This window comes from Alligator mississippiensis, chromosome 1, assembly GCF_030867095.1.
Source record: "Alligator mississippiensis isolate rAllMis1 chromosome 1, rAllMis1, whole genome shotgun sequence".
Classification (NCBI taxonomy): Eukaryota; Metazoa; Chordata; order Crocodylia; family Alligatoridae; genus Alligator; species Alligator mississippiensis.
In genome coordinates, this window is record NC_081824.1 from 319,290,435 (window position 1) to 319,309,586 (window position 19,152).

At 44.2% G+C, this 19,152-nt stretch overlaps 1 protein-coding gene across 8 annotated transcripts in view; it reads left to right on the forward strand.

The window, feature by feature from the left end:
- Positions 1–19,152, forward strand: part of SH3KBP1 (SH3 domain containing kinase binding protein 1) — a 361,711-nt gene that overhangs the window by 129,287 nt on the left and 213,272 nt on the right. The window contains exon 1 of one of the 8 annotated variants that reach the window (XM_019495084.1): positions 17,596–17,641. The exons of 6 other annotated variants lie outside the window; for them this stretch is intronic. In XM_019495084.1, coding sequence (XP_019350629.1) covers positions 17,611–17,641 — 31 coding nt within the window. In that variant the 5' untranslated portion in view covers positions 17,596–17,610. Of the gene's footprint in view, positions 1–17,595; positions 17,642–18,336; positions 18,407–19,152 lie in introns of those variants that run through there. One more of the 8 variants, XM_059720878.1, reaches the window with a different exon arrangement.

A 19,152-nucleotide genomic window follows, 5' to 3' on the forward strand; every position in this document is an offset into this window, starting at 1 on the left:
CAGTAAAAGGGTGAGGATATCTAACTAGTGAGGTACGTCACTAGTTTTGGGACTAAAAATATTAACAAGCTTTCAAATGAAGGACATTTGAGGGAGTGTGAAATCTTTCACTTGTATAGAATGGTTGGGGTATCCTTTGTAGATTTCCATTTATATGTTTAGATAAAAGGTTGGCTGTGGTGCACAGTAGGCAGACTGATCTCACTGCCGCTCTTGTGCTGCAAAATAAGTATAGTTTTACTTTTTGTACAGTTACTCATTCTGTAATGTGATTCCCTTAAACTTGTTTATTCTATAGGAATTCTTGTTTTGTCTGGAATCAAAGAAGAAAATGCTTTCCTGGCCAGGATGGAAATGATAATGCATACCTTCTTTTGTGCAGCTCTTTGTTTTTACCAAGCTTTGTTCTTTGTTTCTTTTCTAAATATTTATTTAAAATCTAAATCCTTGTTTGTGCTTCAGTTCTTCACTGAAGCCTTATTCACTTTCATGGTCTCCCTCGTGGCTCTCCAGAACACTAGAATTAAAATAATTTTATGTCCTGCAGCAATTCTGTTACTACTTCCCGGTATCATTTTCCCAAGGTCTTCTCCCTTCTTATCCTTGGGGCCCACAGTCTGTTCTTTCCAAGAGAATCTTGCTTCTAGCAAAATGTACAGATGCCAAACTTCGACTACATATGGGCAGATTCTGTTTCTGTGTTGTACAATACAGGAGAGTCTGAACTGCTAGATACTACTGAAGGAGATCAGTGGCCCATCTAATCCAGAATTCAGTTTCTGACACTGACTTTGATTTTACACTGTACTAAGTACTGTAAGTACTGTATCAAGATCATTGTCTCTGACAGTGGCTTCAGAGAAAGCTTCAAGAAATCCTGAAGGGTGTAATTGTGCAATAACTTGTATAGTGTGGAAATTTTCTTTCTAGGAACTTCTGTCCCTTGTTTTTTAACCTATCTAATGTTATTGTAGATATTACTTTTATCCGTTTGTGTTCTGGAATCATACTAAGATGTTGATCTCAATAGTATATTGTAGCACAGGTTAATTAGTATGTCTTTTTTGTTGGTTGGAAGTGTGATGATAGGCTGTGAGAGATCTTGAAGGTGAAGACAAATAACTTATGTAATATAGATGGGAGTAGCTAGGGGAAGAGGGTGTGGTGAAAGATCTTTGAGATGATTAAATGATGCCCTAGGACAATGTTCTTTGCAACAATATTCTGAATGAGCATAAGCAGGAAAAGGATGCATGTGACAAGGTTGCAAAGAAACATATTGCAGTAACTTAGATGATGAGAGATTGAACAAGAGGTTGTGCTTTATGGATGGATGGAAAAGATAGTATCTTAGAAACGTTGATGCAGAAAGAACCTGCAAGAATTAAGCATAGTTTGGATGCGAGAACCTGAAGGTGAAGATGATGCCCAGGGTTATGGGCCTGAGTAACAGGTAGGAATGGAGGAACAGTTAATATCTGTCTTGAGGAGACAGGCATCAACTTAAAAGTTGAAGAGACTGTCTAAGATTTCCATTTGGCCAAGAGGAGACGGATGTAGAGTAGAGAAGTATATGTTTAGTCATCTGCATATAGAGATGGTAGTTGAGTTCAGGTTTATAGATGAGGCCATCCTGAGATGGATTTGTATAGGATGGTTGGCAGAGGGATGATCCTGCTTCTTGTGTGGGGCTGGAGTAGATGACCTTTGGAGGGCCCTTCCAGCCCTACTTCTCTATGATTCTGTGGTTACCTTGCTACCAATCGTAAGTATTTATGTGGCCCCATTTCTAAAGGCTTCATAACCTTACATGTACTTACCTTCACAATGAGGTAGGGAAGGGATGGGATAATGAGGCATCCAGGCTCTCTCTCTTAAAAAGTTACCCTAGGCATCTCGAAGCCAGGAATCGAACCTAGGTACCTTAACAATGAACTGTACTTCCTGTCAGATGCCTGCCACTCTTATCTAAGGATCCCACTTTGGTGATTTAAAGATTATTGAAAATATCTAATGTCATGTTTCCTTTAAGAAAAACTAAATTTGCACCCTGGCAAGCAACCTTTTTCTAACGAGTATGGATAAAAAACACCACATGGTCCTTTGGTTCTTTTTCAAAACTTGTTTTCAAGACAAAGCCTAACTACTTGGATAATACAGGTTTCCCTTGCCAACCACAGGGGTTAGGTTCCAGAAAGTTCCCATCCGTGGTTGGCAAAACCGTGGTTGGTAAAACTAAAGGCTTATGGGAAAAATGGGGTTAGGGACTTGAATACTGTACAATATTCAAATATTATACAAGCCTAAGTCTGTCTGTCTGTCCATCCATAATGCTTTATTCGCACTGTGATTGGCTGATGGAAACAGCCAATCAGAGTGCTCCAAGCATGGGGGAGTGCTGCCATGATTCTGAAGTTGTGCCGAGGACCAGACAGAGGGTGGGGGAGCCGAGGCAGCAGCGCCTTGCTCCTTGGAGGCAGAAGGGTGTGACGGACTGGAGCACCACCATAATGGGGGAGAAGGGGAACAGTGCTGGCCTAAGCACCCCCCCCCCCACCAGTCTGCTTCTTGGAGCCAGGGGCCACCCCCCCCACAACAGCCGGCAGGGAGGGGAGGTGGTGGGGAACAGGAAAGGGAGGGGGGCGGTTATGGCCTGACGCGGTGGCGGGAAAAGGGGGAATGGCCCTGGCCCCAGCCCAAGGCAGTGTGGGGGGAAGGGATGCAGGCACGCACGCATGCATGTGTTGTGTGTGTGTGTGTGTGTGTGTGTGTGTGTGTGTGTGGTCATTCTTGACAGGCAGTTGGCTCGTAGTGTATAAAAATCATTTTTACAGTACTTGCCTTTAATACATGGAGTGATCAACTGGGTGTAGGTGTACCCTAGGGTACCTTTGTGGTTTGCCTTTTACCTGGGGGATGGGGAGGGTGGGGGAGAAGGAAAGGGGAGGGGAGGGACATGCTGGCTGGCCACGCGCAGCACACTGTGGTACATCCGCACACCCACCAGTGTCAATGGCGGGGTGGCGGTGTTTTGTGCCCGCCTCCGGTGGCCTGCGATTGGCCAGTCAGCAACCCACGGATGGGGCTGTGGCTGGGATTGGTTGTGGGACAATCCAAGCCTGGTGGCAGTGAGAGTTGCCCACCCACACCCCTGCTCAAGCCTCCAGGCTTGGATTGTCCCGTGACCCAGCCCAGCTAGGGCTGCTGTTCCCTGCCACCCTGCTTCCCTCCCCTGTAACCCGGCGTGGGAGGGAGCAGAGAAGCCGCGCGGGGATCTTCTCGTCCACCACTGCTCGCCCCGTGTTGCGCTAGCGACTCACCTCCTGTATGCAGGGCTGCACTGAGGGCAGTGGTGAGGGGTTGTGCCCTTCAAACCAGTGGCAGGCACAGAAGGCGTGTCACTGGGTCAGTGCAGGGTGAGCAGCAGCCAGCGAGGAGATCCCCGCACGGCTGCTCTGCCGCTGCCATCCGGGTCATGGGGGAAGGAAACAGCGCAGCGGCAAGTGTGCCTGCTGTTCCCTGCTACCACAGGTAGGACAGCTCCGTGTCACCACGTGCACCTCTGGCAGGCCTGAGGGCCACCTCTGGCTGGGGGAGCAGGGGCTGTGGGGGGGAAGGAGAGGCACAAGCAAAGCCAGGTGGTTGGCGGGCTGATGGGTGCCCACGGAAAACCATGGTTACTCAAAACTGTGTACTGTGGTAGGCAAAATGGTATATAGAATATTAACCGTGGATACTCAAAACCGTGGTTGGCAAGGGAAACCTGTTTAGCACTGAATAATATACTTTACTCAGGAAGAAATAACAGTTTTGAATTCTGATTCAGTGAACAGCTGTGTGTGTGTTTCTCTCTAAAAGTCCTGCTATACATTTCACAAGTATATGACCATTCTTGCAAGCAAACTAAGGAAGTACAGGTTAGATAAATGGACTGCAAGGTGGATAGAAAACTGGTTGGTTTATTGTGCTCAAAGGGTAGTAATTAATAGCTTGATGTCTAGTTGGCAGCTGGTATCAAGTGCAGTGGCCTAGAGGTTGGTCCTGGGGCCAATATCTTGTTCAGTATCTTCATCAACCATGTGGAAGATGGCATAAAGTGCACCCTCAGGAAGTTTACAGATGACACCAAGCTGAGGGGAGTAGTAGATGCACTGGAGGGTAGGGCTAGGATTCAGGGAGACCTAGACAAATTGGAGGATTGGAGCAAAAGAAATCTCATGAGGTTTGATAAGGACAGGTGCAGAGTCTTATAGTTAGGATGGAACAATCCAGTGTACCCGTACAGCCTTGGGGGCTGACTGGCTAAGCAGCAGCTCTGCATAAAAAGACGTGGGGGTTACAGTGGGCAGTAAGCAAGAATGTGAGCCCACAGTGTGCCTTTGTTGCAAAAAAGGCTTAACGGCATCTTGGGTTGCATTAGTAGAAGTGTTGCTAGCAGACAGAGGGAAGTGATTGTTCTCCTGTATTTGGCGCTGGTGAGGAGGCCACATCTGAAGTGCTGTGTCCAGTTTTGAACCCCACACTACATGAAGGATGTGGACAGAATGGAGAGAGTCCAGCAAAGGGGGGCTGGGGCATGTGACTTAAGGAGAGGCTGATGAAACTAAGCTTATTTAGTCTGGAGAATAGAAGACTGAGAGGGGATTTGATACCAGCCTTCAATTTCCTTGAAGGTTGGTTCCAAAAAAGCTGAAGCTAGACTGTTCTCAGTAGAAGTAGATGACAAAACAAGGAGCAATGGTCTCACATTGCAGCAAGGGCAGTTTTGGTTAGATATTCAGAAAAACTTTCTCACTAGGTAGGTGATAAAGCACTGGAATGGCTTACCCAGAGAGGTTGTACAGTCCTCCATCTTTGGAGGTTTTTAAGACCTGACTTGATAAAATCTTGACTGGGATGGTATAGTTGGGGATGGTCCTGCTTTGAGCAGGGTTTGGACTAGATGACTTCCTGAGGTCCTTTCCAACCTTAATTTTCTATGATTCTGTGAAATAAAATCTGGTAAACCTTCTGAAGAGAATATTACAATTTAGCACCTGAGTTTTAGGACAGAATGTGATAGTCCTGAAAGGTACTAGATAAGTACTGAATACTTATTTTGTTATTCTTGTTCTGATGATAATGATTGACTCAGTCTACTAAAATATTTTGTCCTCAGGAGTCAATTAAGTGTCTGACACGTGGACTGAAAACTAGCTGATTCAATGGTTTATGGATATTGAAATGCAACTGAATCCTTGTCCTCATACTTGCTCCTTCTGAATTAATCCTAAATTGGTGCTAGCCACAAAAAAACAGCCTTCAATTGGTATATGTAGTGATTTCTGATATGAATTGTTTGTTTCTGTCTGGCCCTTGGTGTACCTGTTTACTATTTTGCAAAAATGGCTTTTGAGTCATTAGAGGCATTTGGTACTAAATTACTTCAACTTTGGGGTCCATTCTCTTCTTTTCAGGTATAAATGAGAGAGGGATGGTTGTCAAAAAACTCCTAATTTGTGCTTGTCAGGCTTTCTTCCAATTTCCCCATTTGAGATCTTTGATTTGTCCCATTTTACTGAAGATGTGACAGTAACATTAGACCCCAGCTTCGTGAATTTGCTAAGATACATTTTGGACAGTTCATGTATGACTTCCTTTTTATTTTGGGCATATGGACAATGCTTTCCTTGAGAGATACTAAAGTTTAAAGAGATGAGGCCTGCCTCCTGCTTTTTCCCCAATCCTCCCATCTCCTAATTCAGAGTACTGCATTGTTTCTTTCCAGATTTATGACTTTCAGGGTCTCGGACCAGCTTATATCTACTGTCTTCCATTTGTTTATATATCATAGAACCAGAAGGTACCTGTAAGATCATCATGTCCAGTCCCCTGTGGTATTTGTACTGACTTAGAATAAAACTTTTACAGCTGGGCTTTAGACTAGTATGTATTCCTGGAGGTCAAATTGAGAGGAAAGTCAAATAGTGCAATACCCATGTGGCCAACCCAGAGTCTCAACATTAAGGCTCTGAAGAAAAACCTAAGGATACCAGTCATAAAATCTTAACTACCACCGATATTATTTGCACTACTGGGTGGGAGTGATAGTACATGAATGCTGTCCAAGTCTATAGAACGTATTGGTTTTGTTGACATTTCATTATTAAATAAATTTGGTAAGATGCCAGTCATAGAGTGTTGTTATTACTCTTGGAAATAGAGATCTCATCCTAGCGATGACAGAACAGCTAAACTGTTGGCTGTTATAGCACCTAAAGGACAACATTAAGACATTTAAAAAGAATGAAAATCAGTAATTGCTTCCTTTAAGTTTAGCTGGTTTGTGATTACTACTTCACTTTATTTCCACATAGAAAAGGATTGACTGTAATTCCCAGTACTAGGCATTGCTTTGTGTGTCAGCTAATAGTTGTTGCTTTCTGCCCCCCACACACAATTTTTATTTGGGTTTAGTTACTTACTATTTTATTTTTATGATGCTGGTAAAATGCATTTCAGACTAAGTGCCTGCTAACTGAAAAATGAGTGAATGAATGAAAGAGGAAGGTAACTTGCATGTCTTCAGTTAAGGCTACAGCTTACAGTCTTATTTGCAGTACCATTGTAGTATGCCATGGTAATCTCACACCATGGGGTCATCAGCATCTGGTACACCAGAAAGAGGAATATTCTAGCCCATCCTGTTTTCAAAAATACAGCATTATTCTTGTCTTTCTGAGATTGCTTCTTCCTTTTAAGTCATGTTCTCCATGCCCTCCATCTGCCTGTTCCTTTAAAGGAGACTAAAGCCCTTAAAGCTTGGAAACCTGTTTGACACTTTCTCCCACAGTGTGTGGTGGTAGCTGAAAAGGCTGAAAACCAAATGGTCACGGGCACACCTCCACTTGCAGGATGGGCTGAAAACAATTTTTTGGGGCTGGCAAACAAAAATTAAAATAATCCAGTTCCTTTGTCTGCAGGGTAAATGGCAGCCAAGCATCATGTGGATGAACTTCTGCCTCCTGCTAAGGCTGAACCTTGCAACTGTGAAAGGAAATTTAGTTACCATGTCTGAATAGCAGAAACTTCCCTAAAAACCATCTCCACACTCCTGACAGCTGCCTTTCTGCCTCTTATCTGCTCTTGGAAAAGCTGCCTGAAGCCACCCGCAGCCTAGTTGGCTCTGAGCACTGTCCTTTTACATTTGCTTCCTGAGACCAGATCCCTCTACTGTTCTTCTTTGTCCCTGTACCCGAGCATTTAAAAGTATGAGCACCAGGATCTGTTAGTCCCTGGGAGAACCCACCTCCTCTGATATGAACATGTGAAAGAAAATGGTAGAGGGCAGCATAGTGCTTCAGACCCTTTAGAGATCTACAGGGGAAGGCTTCAGAACGCAGCTGGTGAAGGTTCATTATAGAGCCTGTAGAGTTGGGGATATAGGCACTGCTTGCTTTGCTGTGTTGCTCAGTCCAGAGATATGGAAGGCATCTTTCCACAGGTGCCATGCTGTTGGAATTTTCTCTCTCTCCTTTCCCTTCTGTGGCTGAGTCTGAGCCAGCCCAGGTTATAGTGAATCACTGCGCTAATCAGCACAACAGGGGATTTCAAGGCAGCTGGCTATAAGAGCAGTAGCCACAGTCCTAGAGCTAATGAGTGATTTGGGGGGCGGCGAGGGGAAAGCAGTGTCCGTTCTTGTGTCTCTCTTAATTGCAGTATGTTGTGGGTTGGAGACCTATGTTCTTTGTATAAATGGCTTTGTACAGACGTTAAAAAACACAAAAAATGGCACTTTACTTTAAATCCAGCATGCCCCAATGCCAAGCCCAGCACATGCCCAGATGAGGTATCACATTAGTTGGACCCAGCTTGCCCCACATCTGTATAGATTGGGCGCTTTAATGGGGCTTTCTTCATGCTTTTATCTAATAGTTGACTGAATCAGCTTTAGAAAAAGCTCAAAAACCCCACTGAAGTGCCTGATCTGTACAGGTGCTGCGGAGCCAGGTCCAAGTAACACGTTGCTTCTTCCAATAAAGCATGTTTTTTGTTTTGTTGTTTGTTTTTAACATCTGTAAGCAGTCAATGAGAGGTCTGAAAGTAGTGGTTAAACTAGAATTCATCCTTGCACTAATAAAGATGTTCTGTGATTTGCATATAAAAATTTGCTGCCAAAAATTCTCATTTGCTTCTAGGAACACATTACTACAGTCTTTTTTTTAAATGTTGATATGTGTTTGTGGCCTTGCATAATCCATGGCCTTGCACATTCCGTGGCCTACAATGACCTATTTTGTCTTTGTGAGATAAACTTGTTCTTGAAGTGTTCTCCGTGTGGTTTGATTTGAGTCAGTCCATTCTGTTTTAGACATGTATTAGATGGGCCAGAAGGAAACAGGTCAGTGCCTATGAGGTCAGTGCCTTAAAAAGAATTATGTTTACAAGTCCAAATGGAGCTAAACATCAAGGCTAGGGACAGAAATTACATGTAAGCCAGTATAAGTGTTCAGAAACTGGTTCAAATCTGTAACACAACAAAAGTTCAGTGCATATAAATCACTTTCAAAATGACAGAAACTAGTTTAAGATAAACCTGGATAGATGTAGCATCAGGCTTAACCGATTTAGGTTAAATCAATTTATTGAACTTCTGTTGCAGATGCTATCCAAATTCAGGTTAACTCTCAGTCCTCCAGCATTCCAGGATGTTTTGCACCTCCCACAAACCCACCCTTCCAGGGTGAGCAGGATTGCATTGGCCCAAGCTGTGTGCTCCAGCCAAGCAGGGAGGCATGGTCTAGCACTCCTTGGCTTCTGGCTGGAGCCACTGAAGGCATGTGGCTACATTTCTGGAATCAAAAGTGAACATCTGTTCACTTGCTTATCAGGTCAATCTACACAGCTTAGACTAACCTGCAAAGACTGAATGGATTCAGACTTTTTGACTGTCTGTACTTAGCCCACGGGGAGACACCTGGATTAACGTTTTGGGAATGCAAGTCAGTGGAATGTAGAATGCCCTGTAGAGCACAGAGGGGCCTTAAAGATGTGGCCTGGGGCTCCTGGAGGGGGACAGGGATGCAGAGGCAGAGGTCATTGCCAAATTCCACTGTACAGAGGAACCCTTTGGGGATGTCTGTTGGCAGCAGAGGGGTGAGAAGCAGGTGTGTCATTCCCTATAGCTCAGGAACCTGTAGTGTTTAATGCTGCCTCTGGAGGTGGGTCCACATCTGGCCTATGGGGCCAAGGGAGTTTGACACCCATTCTGTAGTAGAGGATGTTGGTGTTCCTTTGTATTGCCATTCTATTGATGCTTTTAGGACAGCCTAAAATAAATTTATCTTTTAAAGTGTGCTGTCTATCATCAGCATAGCAACCACAGTTTTGTATTTTGATTGAGGAAGAAATTTTTTTCTTACTTTTTTAGATTTGTTTTCGACACCTTTTGCTGCTTCTTTTATACACAAAACACCAAAAGGGCCCTGCACTCAATTTAATTATTAACTTAGAATCATGAAAGCCTCGCTGCTTGTAAGTGGAGTCCTGTGCAGTTATGCTATGTCACTTTTTTTGTGCTGGTGTGTGATCTGTCCCAACTTCTATGAAATGCCTTATTTTCAGGAGTTGACATCTAGATTTAAAATTTTTTCTTCCAGATGAAGTATGACATGCAGAGTATCAGCATGTTAGATTTTTCTTATACAATATCAAGCAGTTGAGTCCTTTGCTTCCAATAACTCGTAAAGCTTCTGATGTCCCAGAGGATAGAAATATACATTTCCAATATTAGATTGAGGTACTTGCTTTTTTAAAAAAATGCAGTAGGCAAGGAGGTTTTTGTGGACTGACTGTATATTTGGGAGAGATCTTTGATAAGTTTTCAGGCACAAAGTATTCTTCTGCAGGTCTCTGAGACCTGAAGAAGAGCACTTTGTTCCCAAAAGCTTGTCCAACATATCTCAGATATATAGTTGGCCCAACAAACAATATTACAAAAGGCCCTTGGGGCTTTTACATTTGCTGGACTATCATGGCAACAACAGCACTCCAACCCTACTTGAAAAAGATAGCAAATTACTGATAATATGTAGAATAAATAGTGTAGGAGAGGATGGAATTATTTAATGTCAAGAATCTCACTGTTCAGATTCCCTGTTCATAGATACAGTAGCCGGAGAAAGATGATGATGAGAACCCAGATTTTTATTCTTCCTGCATACTGACATACACAGGCTATGTTGATTTCCTAAATATTTTTCAACATAATTTTTCACTCTGTTTTATCAGCCTTCTTCCAAAATTCATTCTTCCTGTGATACATCTCTGCATATGCGCCTTAATTGGCACGGTTCCCAGGGCATTGGAAGATCTGTGCAGTATTTTTTCAACAGAACAGTAGGATTGAGTTTCCTTTCTAAAAGAGTACAAAGGAAGCTTTTTTTGTTTTCTAATACTGGTACAGTGCTATTGTAGTGATATATGGTATTTTCATTATGTTCTCAATCTCCCTGTCACATGTGCATGCATGTATTTTTCTTATTGGCTGGCTGTCATGGTGTTCCCTTTAAGAACTTCAGCAAGTTCTACAGACACTAATTGGCTTGACAACACACTGATAGGATAGATATGTGTGAAAACGGAAATGACAAACAAGATGCTGGTAAGCATCTGATTCTTATTTCCTGCCCCTGGGCACATGATATCTGTAAGGGTTGCAAAAGATTATTATGCCATACCACATGATGGGATTCATTATTTGCTGACATTTGCTGGTACTTTATTTTAACAGTGAGACAAAGATTAAGGACTGCATCCATCTTAGCTTCATAGGTGCCTCCATTCTTGCTTCAGTATATTTCATAAATAGGCACCTTGCCCTGGAAAGGTGGTCCAAACACACAGCCTTAAGTCCCAAATATCCACATACAATGAATGGGAGGTGGTAGGATCTTTCCAAAGGGCAATCTAGAGCGCAGGGAAGTGCTGGGAACTGGCCAATAGGAAATTATGTCCCTGACTTTCAGCTGCACATTGTTACCTCTGTCTGCTCCGGATCCAGAGTGACCAGAGAAGTATCTAATTGATGGCGACAATGGTGCTACAGCTATTTTGCATAATGGCTTAATAGTTAGAGTGTTCATCCGGGCATGGGTCCCAGGCTCATCTTTGCCAGAGAGGATTTCCCACATCCCAGGAGAATACCCTAACCAGCAGGTTTTAAAATCCAACAGATCCTTCACCTTTGCCATTGAAGTTGGGCCTCCATGTAGGCAACAGTGTGGGAGGCATGGGGCCAGAGGGAAAGTCAGCAAGGGAGAACCTGACTTGTTAGACCAGTTGTGAGGGCGTTGCTCTCAGAGAGAGAGCTGGGTCTTGGTGCCTATCTCCACGGTTGTTTGTAGTTATTTATCCAGTGACTCTTTTTGATGTAAAGTGTATAGATAGTCCTGGCAGTTCTCTGTGGGGCAGGGTTCAGATGATGCATCACAGCAGATTTTAGGTAGGTACTGAAGCACTCTAGGTACTCGGACTGGATCAGTTTTAAGTATGTCCAGAGGCCTACACCTAGGAACCTAGGGAAACGTTCAGACCAAAATGTATGTGCTTGTCTTGTCATTTCTAGAGCAGAACGCATGCGTGTCCCACTCCGCCCCCCCATCCACCCATCCTAGGTTCTACTTTCATTTAGAAGCCCGGTTTCTCAGTTTGCATCTGGCCCCAAATGCCTTGATCAGGGTTGTACGGAAAGCCCCTGAAGAGTAAAATCCACATGTCTTGACTCTTAGTCCTTCCCTTTTAACCACAAGATCATCCTTCCTCCCTTTTGAGAAAGAACCCTTCAAATATGTAGCAGAATGGAGTTCGTGGCATGTTTGTTCACTGTTGTTAACCTTTAAGGAAGTAACATTTAATTCATGTGGCAAGCATTGAAAGACTTGCTAGGAACTTGATAGCTATTTTTAGGAAAAGAAAGTGATGATTTCAGCAAAAAAAGAAAATAGAAAGAGGACATAAACCTTATGTCTAGTCAGTCTTTTTTTTAAAGTGATAATAGTCTTATTACATCTTGCGCTCAAACTGTCAGGACAGTTCAGCAGTTCTGCTATTACACTTTCATATCTTTGTAGAAGAATGTTATGCCTTTGCTTGAAAAGTCCACGGGAAGATAAATGAAAACTGTTTATTCAAGTAAAATAGTTAATTTGCACTATAGACAAAGCATGGTCAGTGCACAAAGTAAACAAAACTGGAAGAACAACTTTTTCCTGTTAATATTTTCAATTATGGTAACCTTAAGTGTAACAGAAGTAAATAAACCATTTTGTTCAAAGTTTTGGGGGGTTTTTGTTTACTCTTTTTCTTCATAGAAAATAGACTATCAGAACTGTTAAATTGACACCGAGAAGCTTACCTGTAAGACTATGTGGGATTAAAAAGGGAAGCAGGGGAAGAGATGCAATAGGGCAGTAGGTTAAGCAAAATGCCTCTTAAATGTATATTGAGGAGCAGAGCAAGGGTAGGATGATGGACCTTTGCCTTCCTCATCTTTTTATTGGAAGCATAGCCCAGCAGTGACAGGCGGCCTCAGAACATCTCAGCTTCTGAGAGATCAGATGTATTTTGTATCTGCGGTGGCAGGAGGCCAGGAAGGTGAAAGCCATCAGTGCATGCAGACAGCTGCTGTCTCAGGGGCAGCTGTACAGCCCTATAGAGAGGAAGCAGTCCTGAAAGGAACTGCCAGAGAGGAGTAGCTGTGGGAAGGAAACTGGGGACAAGGGAAAAAGATTTTTTTTTTTTTGTGGGGGAAGGAGGAACGGGAGAAAATGATCATTAAATTAAGCAAGAAGTTGCTGTAGTTCTACATGCTGAGTTGAGGGGTGATCCAGTCCCCTCAGGAAGGGTCATGAGCATGGCTCAGCTAACAGAAGCAGCTTGGAGTTTGTACTACTTTTGGCCAGGGATAGAAGTGACGTGGAAGGTACTCTCAAAGAATACAGGGGAGGTATTAAAGGAAAGCTGAAAAGGAGCATCGGTGTGGCATCTGTTTTAGGACAGGGTGGCAGACTTGAGTAGGGTAGGAATGAGCTATGCAGCACGAGGTCAACCAGTGGCTTCATCTGAAGGAGGTCTACCCTCTCCCAATTATGCAGCAGCCACCAGCAGCAGCATATACAGAATAGAAATGGCCATGGGCCCACAAACAGGCGCACAGAATTACTCTGGAAAGGCACACAGCCGTTCTGGCTGTGACAGGTTTGAGCAGCAATTTTGACAAGAGGAAAGGTGATGCTTATTTGTCACTCTGAGGAATAGGGAGTTGAGTGATATTTGGTGGGATGAGTCTGTGCTTAGACCTTTCAACCATCAGTGACCAACACCAGAGTGTGGAACTAAGCATATGGTCTGTGGGATCAAACACTTATTTTCTATATAAAACAGCTAGAGTCCATTTCAAAGCCCACTGAAGTCAATGGAGAAACAGTTCCTGATTCAGTGAATTCTGGATCAGGCCTTGATTGTTTGAAGTGTGAATAAAAGCTTCTTTGTTCACTTTTCTCCATCTTCCTTCATGCTCACATCCTACCCTGCTGTAACTCTGCAGTACACCAGCTTCTTTAGATTACCTAAAAATCCAGGATGGAAGCACCTTTTCAGTGGGATTCATAAGCTCCCCATCTGTGGTCTTCCTTTGTCAACCCCTTTTTTAAGTTTCTGGCATTATTAAAAAAAAAAAAAATTCAGAAAATTTGTAAACAAAACAGTTAAGGCTAAAAGTGTGGTTCAGTGGGGCCCAGGTAAAACAACAACAAAACTTTACGTGTTCTTTAAATAAAATTAAATGTATTAACAACCCAACTAAAGTTGCAAAGTCTAGAATCTAGCCAGTTTCTCCAGTGACATTTTTACTTCTGTTTATGCTTCCCACCGTAAAAACCAGCAAAAAGATGAATACAAAGGACAGATGAGTATGTCTAGGAAATTGATAGCAATAGATCCTATGAATAGGTAGGAAGCTTTTTATAAACGCTTGGTCACTTTTATTTGACTTTTAACTAGTTTGCAAAAAGAAAATATTTATGCCAAAAGTAGGAAATAGATTTATGGAATTTAATAAGACAGAAGGATTGGCTGTTTGAAGGCATTAATTTATGGCCTTGAGATACCTTGAAAGAGATGTAGTAATGTGAATATTGTAATATCACTGTGGAACTGATCAAGAACTAGAGATGGGGCAAGCGCTGCTGCTAGCTACTAGCTACTGCTAGTACACAATCTTTGTTTTGCTCTGGCCTTTTCCTACTATTGGTGCATTAGAATATATTCTTCTCTGGCAAAATTCCCAAGTGCAGTGGTTTTCAAACTTCCTAAAATTGGAGAGCCCTTTCAGCCCGAGGCTCAGAAAACCAGAAGGGATCAGAAGAGGCTGGCATGTTTTTCCTAAATAGGTACATGAAAAAATTATTATACTTTTTGAACACTTTTAGTATCATCTATCATACATCGTACAAGGGTTGAAATTATCATAAAAATACGATAATTGTCATACACCTGGCAATGCTGACTCACTCTGCCATTACTTCCAGTATCTTTGTGGAACCTGTAATGACTTACTGTGAGATTAGAGAGTTAATTTTTCAGAAACTTGATGGGCTGTAGGGCATCATCATGGTACAGAGCACTTGATATAATAGTGGCCACTTCTTATTTTTCATGCTTTCCTCATCACAGAGTGATGAAAAGTGGGTCGTTGCTCAGTTATTAACTGGTCTCTTTCCTTTTCCCTAATTCTTATGAGAGTAGGTACTCCTATGAATTTGTATTTGATGTTTAAAAAATATTTTGAAGACTCAGTCCAGGGATAAATGCAAGAGGGCAAAATAATTGTCATTCTGGCCAGAACATTTTTTGGAGCTCTTACGGCAGAGTACATTGTGACAGATAAAACTTCTTTTGGAATTAGATTTAAGTAACACCTAAATGAAAGAGAGAAGACAAATTTAGCATAAGGGGGATTAATATATACTATAGACCTTTATGAATTGTTGGTTGTCCAGGTGAAACATTTTTTTTTCACACTCCTCCAGGAAACCTATTATAAAACTCATTTCAGAACGTCAAGGCTTCTGTTTGATTTTTTGAATCAAATGTATTTGAGGTATAAAACTTGTGTTCCTGGCCTTTTATACATTTTGGGAAAGATGATTTTCAACAGGGAGTAAGGAGGCATGACACCCTACTGCCTTCTGCAGTTTGCATGCATTATGATGTACAGTGTAAACGGAAAGCTTCATGTGAGACTGCTGCTGTGCAGTAGCAGTAGGAAGAGAGAGGGTGATCAAGAATAGAAGCAGCTTTACCTTTACCCTACCTAACGTTTTGTCTGGCCTTTAAACAGGGAAGTGATGTGTACCAGGCAAAGGGCTGGTGTTTGTGGTCAGATTTTTTCCCCCGTCTGCCTTCCCCTTCCAGAAATGGGTGGTAGGATCAAATTAAGGTCTCTTCCTGGGGAAACATAGATACTTACCCAGAACTGGCCTTAGGGAAAATGGCGCCCTGGGTGAACTTGTATTTTGATGCCCCTCCTCCCCATACCTCAGTGGTGTGCTGCAGGCAGAAGTGGACGGGCAGGGGTGTAGGATTGCAGCAGCACCACCCGCTTGCACTGTCCAGCTTGGCTTCTCAGCAGCAGCGTCCTGGACACAGCACCTCAGGGACACCAGCTCCCAAGCTGCAGGTAGATGGCACCGCCTCTGCATTCCTGCCACTGCCTGAGCCTGGGGCTGGGGCTGTGGCTGGGGCTGGGGCCACCTGAGCGGGGAGAGGCACAAAGGAGTGGAACAGGGCACTTACCTGCTCCATGTTCTGGTAGGGGCAGGGCAGGCCAGGACAGGCACATGGAGCAGAGCGGAGCAGAGCAGAGCCAGTGGCCAGGAAAGGAAAGCGTGTGTGAGGGAGGAGCAAAAAGTTGGTAGTTAATTAGGAGGCAGCAGGGCTAGCCTGGCCTCCACATCCCTCCACCTGTCCCTCCCCGCGCTGTGCCACACCATGATCTTAGGGATATGGGGGTGGGGCAGAGACTGCCCCATGTGGCTGAGCCAGGGGTGCATGAGGGAGCCCCATGGAGGTGGGGGTCAGTGGCTGGACTTAGGCAGGAGAAGAGGTGCCCAACCGAGGCAGGGATCAGCTGGGGTGGGATGGGGCAGTGGGGTGTTTGGCACCCCACTGACCACAGTGCCTTGGATGGTTGCTCACGTTGCCCACTCCCAAGGCTGGCTCTGCTACCACCCAAACTAAATTAAAAAAGCAGGGTGGTGACCTGGAACTTGACTGGTGGGGATCTAGTCCTTTTTGTATTTTCCTATGTGGTTTTGCTATCATGTTCTTTCTTTGACCTCCCCCTCCCACCCCACCCCCCTTGTAAACCTTTTAATTGCACAGTAGTAAAAGTTTCATCTACTCGTACAATGACACTATTTCTTTAATTTTAAATCTCCTTATAATTTCTCTACCATCTGCCCTCTTAGTTTATGTCAAAACACCAATAAGACCAGACACTGAAACTGAACTTCATGGATTTCTCTTTGTTCTCAAGAATAAAAATCAGTGAAGAGCTGATCTGCATTTGGGGGCTTTTTGAGTGATGTGAGACTTCTCTCTCCCCTCCCTTTTTCTGGTTCAGTTACCTTAAATGGGAATCTTATCATTTAGCAAGCAAGGGGGAGAGGAATCTAGAGGAAGTAATGTTTGCAGCTCCCCGAGGAAATGCCAGCCATCATATTGTTTAAGTGTGATACTTATGGACTTGATCAGAGGTGACACTTACTACAAGATCAGAAGTGAGCTCAGTTTAGCCTTTCCTGGTAGAGGAGGTAGGCTGCAGTAACTTGACATCTGTGAAAAAGGAAGGATGGCAAATTGTGTGAAAGTAGGGTTTGTACTCAGGCTCCCTGCTGCCCACATGCTGGATTACAATAGAAACTCGGTTGATTTTCCGCTTGTTCAGGATTAGGTGAGGTTGACTGTTAACACAGATTTATATATATAAAAAAATTAAAATCCATCATGTTTTTAAAGAGTTGTTATTAACTTTATTTATATTCCATTAACCCCAAGGGGCCTCAGTGAGTCAGGGATTTGCAGGCCACCCAAGTAGATAGGGATCTGTCATGAGAAGTTTACCCTCTCACAGAGGACAAAACAAAGCAAATAAAGTAATCCACAAGTGGAAGGTGGGTGTTAGTAATTGCAATATGATTGTGCACTGTTGCATCCTAACTGGGGCCGGTTGCTTGCTTAAGCATACTAAATGAGATCTTATTAAAGGGAGGGCTTTTGGGAGGTGAGAGGGTTGAAAGGAGGAAAAGGGTGTAGACAGGAAGGAGCCAGAGGATGTGATGAAAAGATTGGGCAGCACTGGGGAGAAGGCTGGATATAAGGATATAAGCTCAGTTAAAAGTAGTAAGTACCAGTAAAGGTTGGCATTGAAGTCCATTAACAGAAGTTGAAGAATTAAAAGGTCAAACAGGGGAGCTGATGCTGCATTATCAGAGGCTGCCGAAAGGTGCTTGTATACTACAGCTCCGCTAGACCTTCTGGGTGACAAAGGGGCTTGTGGTGGAGGCAAGGATGAAATGTTTTGGGGAGGAAAAGGAACCTGGTAAGAGATATCTGCAGCTACTGAAATATTTACTACTGATTTTTTTTATAGTGTTTTTTTTTTCCTTCTGTCTCTTGATAGTAGCTGAAAATACTATTCCCCACTTTAACCACTTGGATGCTGGCCAGAGATGCATCCTTTAAGTGCCAGCTTTCCAGAGGAAAATGTATGTTCTGTCCTACATCACTGGTGTAGTTGACAGCACTGAAGCAATTTAATTTTCCAGTGCTCATCAAAATGATCCAGAAAGTATTCATTAGAATTTCTGTTAGAGGCGAAGTGTGTGTATGCTCACACTCCCTCTTCTTTTCTCTCTTCTTTGTTAATTGTGGCCATTGGAAAAAAAAAAAATGTGTTTATAATCTGGTATGTAAACAGAGAAGAACCTGCAAACTTCAATGGAGACTTTCATTGAGCACTTGGCGGGATGCCTTTAAAATGATGGGTCCAAAAGAATGAAGTTAGCTGAATGGGGGAGGAGTGTGAAGGTGCTCCTAGAGAATATTCAGTAGTGTTAGATAGTTGGGACTATACACAAGTGTTCTTGCTGAAAGTATTTAAGGAAGACTGAAGAAAGCCGATCCTAACTGTGGCAGAGCACAGGGTGTCTCTGCCACTTTAAGGGTCTGGAGCTGGCAGCCTCCAGGTGCTTGATTAGGGCAGCCATTTTGAGGCTTAGGCTGCTTATATAAACAAGGCAGCTTGGCTGCAGGAGGTCAGGCAGCAACATCGCCTGGCCGCAGGGCTGCTGTCAACAACCCGGAGGTAAGGGGGAGCTGCAAGGGGTTGGCAAGGAGGCTCCTGGTCCTGGGCATGACCTGAAACTGCACCGTGCTGGGAGTGGGTGGCCTGGTGGGGCTCTCAGTGGCGCGGGAGCCCCCAGGAAATGCCAGGCCAGTTATCACCCCGGTGAAAGGCGGGTCGGGGCGCCTTAACCCCTAGCTCCCACCACCACCGGGTGGGTTACCCATGTGTTTGTCGGAGGGCCCAGAGGGCCAGGGCTGTGAGGGGCCCAGAGGGGGCGGACCTTGAGAGTAGGAGTGATCTGGGCGTGGTGCTGCGGTTGCCCCCGGGAGGACGGGGAGTAGTGGCACGGTGAGGCCCAGTGACAGAGTGAGCGGCTAGAGAGACCCAGCCCAAAGGGGAGAGTACCCTCGACTGGCCCAAGCTGTGGCCAGGACTACAGTAGTCAAAAGGGCTGGGGGCCCACCGCGAGGGACGCCCAAGAGCCAGGGGCCTGGGGTCCCGACTGGCCTGGAGGTGGGCCAGGGCCAGGTAGCCAAAGGTTCCAGGGGAACCACACCCGAGAGGGGAACATGGCTTCGGGGGGGCTAGGTAGCCCGGATGATGGCGGAGTAGCCTCCTGAGTGGAGAGGATCAGAGAGGGGTCCTGTTAGGACGATTCTGGGGCCCAGTGTGGGGCTGGTGACAGTGTTAACACTGTGATGCCATCTGCAAGGCTTGGGCTGCAGTATTAGGGGAGGTTGGAGCCGCAGAGCGCCCCTTGGCAT